The sequence below is a fragment of the Bidens hawaiensis genome, unplaced genomic scaffold (assembly GCF_021521415.1).
Source record: "Bidens hawaiensis isolate Kalapana, Puna unplaced genomic scaffold, B.hawaiensis_p1.1 tig00032485_1, whole genome shotgun sequence".
NCBI lineage: Eukaryota > Viridiplantae > Streptophyta > Magnoliopsida > Asterales > Asteraceae > Bidens > Bidens hawaiensis.
The window spans coordinates 179,494-189,131 of NW_027495547.1; the positions used below are offsets into that span (position 1 = coordinate 179,494).

The following is a 9,638-nucleotide window of genomic DNA, read 5'->3' on the forward strand; positions in this document are numbered from 1 at the left end:
TCCACTATTACTCTTACTTAGGTGTTTTCCGTTAATATTTCTCGACGAGCGTGACGCTTATTTATTATCTTCTTATTGAACTCATTCCTTTGCTTATAATGTGAGTAATTACTCCACTCTTTTACAATCTTTTAAATGTCTTGGGTACATATGCGTATCTTACATTATTAATATATTATTAGTATTCTCATTAGCAAAATGTTAACCTTATGTGCTATCAATTATTTGTCTAACTTGCTATATGTTAACTTGTTTATTTGAATGCATTTGGAGGGGTCCATCATATTCACATTATTAGTATGATCATACGCCCGTCGTAGTAGCCAAAGCCTACTTCGCAAGTCGATAGTTTTACCGACACTCATTAATTGCTCATTGGCTTGATTGTATATCTCATAAGGACAGTTTTTGCTCTTTTTATATTATATTCTATTTAATTGACTGGTGTTTTACTCACTTAACCTTGTGTTGTCTAATCTATTTTTATTTTATAGCATATGCAGGTTTTAGATTAAACTGATTGCAAGACTGGTGAAGATTTATTGATGCCTTAAGTTAGAAGAACTTTATCAAGATTTACATTTATCAAGACTATAAATTTGAACTTATTTGTAACATCCCGAAATTTCCAAGTAATACTAATTATGTTACTTAATATTAGAGAGAAAGTTTACCCGGGTTATTAGGAAATAAATAATAGAATATGAGTTGGTATGGGTCGGGCTAGTGTTGGGTAATGGATGTGGGTTGTGGACTTGGATTAATTGAGATGGGTTTAATAAGAATGGGATTTCAGGGATATAAATACCCCCAAAATCCCAACCATCTCTTCATTTACATCTATTTCTTCACACAGTCAAAACACACACATTCTAACCGATCAAGATTCGAAGCCGAGACCCGAGATTTTGTTGATAGATCTGAGTTGGTAAGGTAAGAACAAATCCAACAAAGCTAATATTACTGAAAATGGTTAGGATTGGATGGGTTAACCGGACCCGAAACCCAAACTGCCCAAATCGGACCCCTAAAACGTCGATTTTAGGCCGATTTGATGGTTGGGATTTGTAGGCGCCGATCATACGATTCCGTGGGTACCAAAATCGAGTTATTTGGCTAAGAAACGAAGGATTTATGGGCAAACAGATCTGCAGCGCGATAACTTCGCCTGCAAGATTAAGTTCGCCTGATGAACTTCGCCTTTAAGCGTAACTTCGCCTTCAAGCGTAACTTCGCCTAAGGATAACTTCGCCTACGGCCAAGTTCGCCTAAGAATAACTTCGCCTGAAGCCAAGTTCGCCTAAGGATAACTTCGCCTGAAGCCAAGTTCGCCTAAGGTTTAACTTCGCCTGAAGCCAAGTTCGCCTAAGGATTAACTTCGCCTGAAGCCAAGTTCGCCCGAGGTTTAACTTCGCCTGAAGCCAAGTTCGCCCGAGGTTTAACTTCGCCTGAAGTGAAGTTCGTTTAGAAAATAAATTAAAAACCTAATGGAAAATGTGTTAAGGCAGTTATCGAAAATAAAATTTTTCCAAGCTGACCTGGCAGCTCGACCCCAGCCAGGGGCTTTGCCCCTTGGACCCTGCTAGGGGCTGCCGCCCCTAGACCCCGCTGCCAGGGGCGCTGCCCCCGGACCCCCGTTCGTTGTGGGTAGTAATTAAGACTAGAAAGATGTTATAAGTAGTGATAGTTAAATTGATATGTATACTTGTTATACAGTCAGCCGTGCACAACTGAAGAAAGGGATTACGATCAACGGAGAACGTAACCGTGTTCAGGTGAGTTTCTAGCCCCATTTATGTGTTATGTTTTCGGGGCTGTGTGCATACTCAATATGTTTGTTAATACGCCTATCCTAAGAGATAAGTGTATGCCTTATGTGAATGATATGATATGTATGAATGACTGCTTGATGGTACGTGAACGATCTTCGGATATTGCACGTACTGTCAGGTTGTAACGCTATGTGTAAGGTAAGTATGATATGTATGTTTATGTGTATGAACGTGATAAAGATAATAAAAGAAAGAAATGATAATGTATGGTTGTATGGTTACGGAAAGGGTACCGAGCCCTAATAATACTCGAGGTATGATGTATGGTTGTATGGTAACGAAGAGGGAATCGAACCCTACTAATATTCGAGAACTAGGGAACCGAACCCTACTAATATTCGAGGAAAGAGGGTACCGAGCCCTAATAATACTCGAGGAAGGAGGGTACCGAGCCCTAATAATACTCGAGGAAAGAGGGTACCGAGCCCTAATAATACTCGAGGTATGATGTATGGTTGTATGGTAACGAAGAGGGAATCGAACCCTACTAATATTCAAGAACTAGGGAACCGAACCCTACTAATATTCGAGGAAAGAGGGTACCGAGCCCTAATAATACTCGAGGAAGGAGGGTACCGAGCCCTAATAATACTCGAGGAAAGAGGGTACCGAGCCCTAATAATACTCGAGGAAATAGGGTACCGAGCCCTAATAATACTCGAGGAATGTAGGGCGTAATGCTCTTTATAACATAAGATATGAAAGTAAGTTAATACAAAAGAAAGTAATAAAGTATGAAAGTAAGAAAGTATGAATGTAAGAAAGTATGAAAGTATGAAAGTATAAAAGTATGAATGAAAGAATATAATGTTATGTGAATGGTATGATTATGTGATTATCTAGAACTCACTCAGCGTAGCTGACTTTTAGTATGCACGCAGGTGAGTAGGATGAGGCAGATCGCTTGAGGAGACACATGGCACTGAACAAGAATCTGGCATCTGAAGACCTATGATGTGTTAATTTTAATGCTTTAATGTGAAAGACAATAAATGTTTTGAGACAAGTTATGAATTATGTAAAGTTTTATGAAAGTTTTATATTCCGCGTAAATGTTTTAATTAACTCTGATATTTAGAACTGTGTTTATGAGTAAATCCAACACGTAAGTAGGGTTACCGGTAACGGGGCCTTACATTATTTGTCTTTACTTTAATGGTTATGTACTTTGTTATTTGAATCTGTTTGGATAATTAATTTAAATCAATAGATATGGTCATTTTTAAGTATTACATGATAGTACCTTTATAGTTGCAATGAGTTCTACTCGAGAAGAGGCCCTGCTGATCTTGAAACTATGTCGTTTTGTTGCGTTTGCGTTTGCGGTTGCTCTGAACCAATTGGCAACCAGATATTGGCATGTGCTAGGTTGCAACCAACTGCAGACTCTAGTCAATTTTTTCATGATATTGTTTTGTCAGGTTCAGTCAACTGAATGGTATTCTTGTGCCTCATGTATGTATATACTATGATATGGTTATTTAAATAATAGAAATTTTCATGATATTGTTGTTTTTGTATACCATTGGTTGATCAAGTGATCAACTATTACATACCATGATCGCTACCTTTGACTTGTTTCGTTATAAATTGCTCTACGTTTTGACCGGTTTATGAGTCGCTCTATTAATTCGCTGGACCACTTTATTGGGATGTAACATGATCATAAATTTAGTTAAAAGCCTTTGGACCATTAACTTTTTAAATAACTAGCTCCGAGATACTCAAACTCAAGTATTATCAATAATCAATGTTGTCAACTGTCAAGGCAGTAGGATCCTTCTGAAGTTTCCAATCTCCTTCATTGGATGGAGATGGCTGCCCGTTAGTGATCACCTCGTCTTCAAGTTCTCTCAGTTCTCTCAAGACCCCTTTTTAGGTATGACAATCTTTTGCTTGTAAGCTATGGCGTATTCATTTCTTAACAACTCACATAACGATCATCTTCTGGATGAGCGACCTGTTAGAAAAATCAGTGAAAATTAGATTTTTCACTAATTTTGGACACATAATTATATTTAAAATTTATACATGTGTTAGATATATAAAAATAATTATCTTTATACATATATTCTTATGGGAACAGTTACTTGCTAGTCACCCGTTTTGATTAAGCCGTTCCAAAGAAGATGGATAAGATATCAATGCTCAAAATTGCACGAAAAATTGGTATGAAAACGAATTGAAAGAAAGGATTGACCCACACAAGAGGCGTGAGGAACTGGTAAAGACTCCATCTTCTAGTGGTTACTGCTCGATGAAGAGGATACAAGGAAATAAGAGATGCAAGACACAACTAAGAAAGTCATCCGGTAGGTAAGCAAATCTATATGGTACTACAAGAGGTTTTTTTTCTAGGGGGTGTAAAAGTCATATTATAATATGAGTATATGACACAAGTCTATTTTGATAAACAAAAAAGGATAATATACAATCTTGTTCATTCCCTGCTTGCTTCAACTATAATTCTCTAGGGTTGCTAAAGGCCAACCTCACTAAGCATTCAGCACAATCAAAATAAACCATAACTTATGTCTACATTTCGAACACGTGTGTGTATACTTTACGCCCGTTAGCAAGTTTCAAACATCAATAACCAAACGCATGGCCAAGATCAAGACAGCAAAATAGGCCCGTTCTCAGCAGCAGTCCTAGCATTCTCATGACCATTATTGTGCCTCGTTAATTGCACGTCACGAGAGAAATGAGTTCTTGCTTTTGCATAAGGAGCACCTCTTGCTGGTTATCATATACAAAGAATACAGTCAATAAACTTAATATCAACAATCTTAATGATGTGTGTGGGAGACAATGTAATTTTCTGTTGAATAGTTACAAAAACAAAACAAAGAAATGTTGCAAACGTACCTGCAATTTGCTGAGTTCGGAGGATGTTTTGACGCCTTTTCCACCAACATGTTAAGCACGTGGCAATTAAAAGGAATCCTACGCATGCTCCTAATGCGATTCCAATCTTTGCACCGGCGGAAAGGTGGGGCCCACAGGTTGGTAGTCCAGGTATCCCGCAAAGACCGTCATTATCTGTAAAACTGCAAATCCCCGCTATTAACAGCTAAAAACTTAAAAAAGAGAAACGGGTTAAACGGTCAAATGGATCAAAAACCTACTTGAAGCTTGCTCTGTGCAGGAGCCTTGCTCCTAATGCAGCTGGAACTCTTCCAGAAAGGGAGTTACCATTAAGATTCCTGCAGATAATAACTCATTGATAATATGAAATTTTCACGTTTTGCTTGTAAAAAAAAGAGAGAGAGAAAAATACAAGCAACTTACAATATTCGGACCGATGTCAAACCTCCTAGGCTTTCAGGAATGGATCCATTAAAGAAATTGTATGAAAGGTCTCTGCAATGCAAGTTAAAACATTTACAAATTTAGGTACAAATAAAATTGTATCCTATAAGTTTATATTACTCACAATACTTCTAGACCAGTAATTTTTCCAAGTGAAGAAGGTATATGCCCCTTGATGCTATTTTGACTCAGGTTCCTTCAAATGCACAAAATAACATTGTATCTCATGAAACTATATAGATATTTTGTCACATTTGAAAAATAGATGGGACCAATCTGAACTTACACATGTTGTAGATGACTCAGCTTTGATATGTCTTCCGGTAAGTGTCCTCCTAAACCTTGGTTGTCAAGACCTCTGTATAGATATACAATAGTTAGGTAAACAAAACAAAACAACAGGATTTTGTATATCACATAAATTGATCATATTATTTGGTGCATTTTTATTAGGCTATGTCGGCTTCTTATCAAAATTATATATAAAACAATATTTATTATGTAATTATAAATTCAAATAATTACTATTATATTTATATTTATATAAGTAGTAGGCTCTTATTCAAGCTCACAAAGCCTAATTAAGCCTGGAATCACACCTTTTAAAACCAACCTTGAGTCCTTGTGGAGACCCCAATCCTTGAAGTCTAGGATCTATCTTAATGTTCTCTTTCGGTTTTCATGGTTATATAAAAACAGTTCTTATCAGACAAAGAGGGAGAATATATGCGTATAATGAATTAAGATACTCTCGCTATCTCGCATATTCATATTTTTTACAAGTAAAACAAAAACTAATGATTGAAGGAAGTGTTGAGTGCTCCTAAATAAAGAACTGAAGTGCTGCAAAAATTACTTAAATAAAAAATAAAATTAATAAAAATTTAGGAATTCGGTTCGGTTCGGTTTTTTCGGTTTCTATTACATGCAAAACCAAAACCAAAACCAAAACCAAAACCAAACCGCTAATTCGGTTTTTACAAAAACATAAAACCAAACCGTCGGGATTTGTTTCGGTTCGGTATTTTCGGTTTCGAATCGGTTTTTTTGGTTTCTTGCACACCCCTAATCCATTGCTGCAATTGTCCTTGTTCAACAGTGTGTGAGAATAGAGAATGCAGGAGTTAAAGGGGAGTCATTGCTTTGTACGAATTCAGTTTAATTTTAATGTTAATCTACGATGGCTATTTTGCTAGGTATTGATTGCATTCTTGTTTGTTTAATCTGACTGATTTACTTTGGCTGCTTAATTTTGTTATTTGACTTCAAATCAGTTGTTGCCGAAGAACACCAGATTCAACATGTTTCATCAAGCAACCACTGTATTGAGTGAGTTTATTCTAGACACATCTAGATACTAGGTTAATTTAGTTTTTTTTTAAATATTGCAGATTTCAACACACATCAATTTGAGAAATTGTGTAATTTGAATAAATAAGAACTTACAGCCCATCGATGAACCATTTAACTTTAGTGCTATCAAATTGACAATCTACACCACTCCATGGATGTTGTTGTGGAACACAAGGATCACCATTCCACCCGAACCGAAGAGGAAGACCGAGTGCACTCTTTAATTTCTGCAAAGCCCTTACTACAAATAAACAAGAAAGTTATATATTAATACTAACAAAAACTTGTTTATTTCGACATCAGAAGTGCTTATATTAACATAAACTAAGCCTAAAAGTACCTTCGTCGATTAAAGTTTTGGCCTCGGCATTGACAATTTCAAAGATCTCTATTGCACTGATAATAGTATGACTGCCTTTAACAGGATCCAAAGTTACGGTCAAACTTCTCCCACTAATGGGAATGGTTTTGTTTAACACAAGAGCACTATTTACACCTCCACTCAGTTTAACAATATCAATTTCTTTAAATTCATTATCACCATTTATTAAAATGTCAAAAACCCGTTGGCCCTCTCCCGTGACCGAAGGATCAATCTCAGCAAAATGCAACCAAATTGAGTAATTTCTATTTGGATCGACATCCATTGTGTAACTTAACTCCGGTTGATTATCGGTGCTAATAAGCGCGGTTTGGTAAAGAGCTTCTGGATAATAGTTAGGTACTTTTGGAGATAACTTAATGCTGTTTTTTGTGGTCAACACACGGTCAGAGCTTTCACCAAATGTCGGAATCGCATTCCAAAACCGGTCTCCGCCCCAATGGTCCCCACTGTAATCTACATCAAATTTACGCTGCTTAGCACCACAACTGAGTCGTTTATGGGTTCTTAATATCGTTCCTCGGCCCCACCCGGGCCCGAAATTATAAGCATTGTTTCCAACTTGGAGGATTTCAATTGAAAGTATTGATGGATCTCCGTGACCCGTGCTGTGGAAGCAAATCGAAGCGGTTCCATCTTCAAGAAAAACCATGGATTCAACAAAAGCTTGCTCATCATCGTGGTTACTCCAACCCGATTGCAGTGAGTAAACAAGGGTTCCTTCTACGGATATATCAAACAAAGGTTCGTTGTCAAAAGTGGGATCTTTAAGTAACCCGAAAAAGATTCTAACTGAATAATGGCCGTGTGGGACCCGCTCTATATGGTAGCAGTTTTCAGGACCTTCAGATAAAGGAAAGTAACGGACCGTGGTGAGAGGTGGAGAGATATAACTTGGACGGGTTGCGTTAGTGAAGTATCCGCCACTGTATCCAAAATCTCTGTACCACAATGTGTTTGTTGGTGCTGTGTGCACATCGTTGCGGGCCCCACAACTTATTCTTAAAGCATATGGTGCTGCATTCATAAATAATTAAATAGATTAGATAGAAATTAGACTAGAGTTTTCTGGTTTACAGCATTAAGTAATTCAGCAAACAACAGATAGTCGCTATAAATCTATGTATTAATTCAAAATAATATTGAGTTTAGGTTTCTAACAATAAGCTGACGCATTCTGACAAATTTCAATGTTATTTGATCTATGAAAACTTTTGCAACATCAGAGATAATAAATCACATTTCATTTGTGAATTTTCCAGAACATTTTATCTTCTAATTTCGGGAATAAACAATACAAAAGTGAACTAAGAATTGTGATTACGCAATATAACTGTTTCAGGCAGAAATCCATCATAATTCTAGTTTCAATTTACTCTACTAGGGCTGCAAACGAGCCAACCTGCTCGCGGGCTACTCGAGATCTAACCAATAAAAAACTCGAAACAAGCCGAGCCTTATCGAACCTGAGCCTCAAATAAAGCACGTTTAGTTATTGAGCCCGAGCTCGATCCTTAATTTACTTTCCTAGGCTATGTATTAGTTTCACACTGCATAGCCAAGCTCAATCCGAGTTTTGTCTTGTGTAAGGTACCAAGCCAAGCTTAGGCTCGTCTGGTTTTTCTCAAAATACATAAAATAATTAAAAAATGTATATAAATCAATTAATAAATAATATATAAGCCAAGTCCGAGCTGAGATCAAGGTCTTATAAGTGAAATAGAGCCAAGATCGAGCTCGTTTACACCCATAATGTCTCTTCTATCGAATCTGCACGTGTTAGATTTTTATTAATAAAGTCAACTCTAGTCAAAGGCAAGCTACATAAAGAAGATGATAGAACCCTAGAGTGCAGAGAACCTTGTTTTGCAGTTAGATGTGAACTAATCAAAAGCCTTCAATTCCTAATTGAAAGCAGACTGACTAAACTTGTATATAGCTAGCTATTAAAAGTAGAATAGAAAACTTGAAATCATTGACTCGGTTATCTTCAACCAATTCATTTATTGGCAATTAAATGTTTAGTTGCAGGTTAAAGCAAGCTAAACGTCAGTCACACATTATTATTTGATACAATCTCACAAACTACGAATCGGATACAGCTGAATGTAAACATATAAAAAAAACACCAAAATCAATCAAATAACTAATAAAAATAAACAGCAAATAATAATAATAATAATAATAATAATAGTAATAATAATAATGTGATTGAGGAGGAAATACTAGTAATAAACCTTGTTGAGAAGGTTTGAAAGCTGAAAGTAAAACAAGGAGGAAAATGAGGAGCGGTCCACGCATCTTCGTCTCCAATACTCTTGCTTTCACCTTCTCTTACACACACACGCAGCAAATAATAATAAAGTGTTGAATTGAGTCTCTTTTTGGTTTCACAGACAAATCTGGAGAGAATGGGGGTTGTAGGATGTGTTACAAAGTCTTAAGAGGACGTGACCCAGCGACACATGGAGAGAGTACACAAACAAATCTAGTATTTTTTTTTCACAATAACAAATACAATTAATATAAATAAATGATTCCAAATTCATTAAGAATAAATAAATTTGGTAGAGTATTTTATGTGATAAATTATATTTCGTAAAGTCAATGATTATCATGCCTTTTTGTTAATTTTTATTTTACGTATTATAAAAGCAAAGTTTTTTTATGTATGATGAAAATTAATATATTTCCTTTATGTTAAATTCAGTCTAATTCTTTTCTTCAATAATGTCAATTTGACTCTTCTTTTTAATTTT

At 36.2% G+C, this 9,638-nt stretch overlaps 1 protein-coding gene across 1 annotated transcript; it reads right to left on the reverse strand.

The window, feature by feature from the left end:
- Window positions 1-4,269: 4,269 nt before the first annotated feature.
- On the reverse strand, window positions 4,270-9,222 carry LOC143583654 (receptor-like protein 4). The gene is made up of 9 exons (XM_077065902.1): window positions 9,117-9,222; window positions 6,838-7,896; window positions 6,591-6,738; window positions 5,431-5,502; window positions 5,269-5,340; window positions 5,124-5,195; window positions 4,961-5,038; window positions 4,701-4,882; window positions 4,270-4,571 (listed from the first exon to the last, which is right to left on the reverse strand). The coding sequence occupies exons 1-9, from the start codon at window positions 9,178-9,180 to the stop codon at window positions 4,447-4,449; spliced, it is 1,872 nt and encodes a 623-aa protein (XP_076922017.1). The 5' UTR covers window positions 9,181-9,222; the 3' UTR covers window positions 4,270-4,446.
- Between the last annotated feature and the right edge of the window lie 416 nt (window positions 9,223-9,638).

Coding starts and splice junctions, on each gene's coding strand:
- LOC143583654 (XM_077065902.1), bottom strand. CDS start 9,180: ATGCGTGGACCGCTCCTCATTTTCCTCCTTGTTTTACTTTCAGCTTTC. Junction 7,897..9,116: donor TTTCAAACCTTCTCAACAAG/GTTTATTACTAG, acceptor TTATGAATGCAG/CACCATATGCTTTAAGAATA. Junction 4,572..4,700: donor CCGAACTCAGCAAATTGCAG/GTACGTTTGCAA, acceptor TATGATAACCAG/CAAGAGGTGCTCCTTATGCA.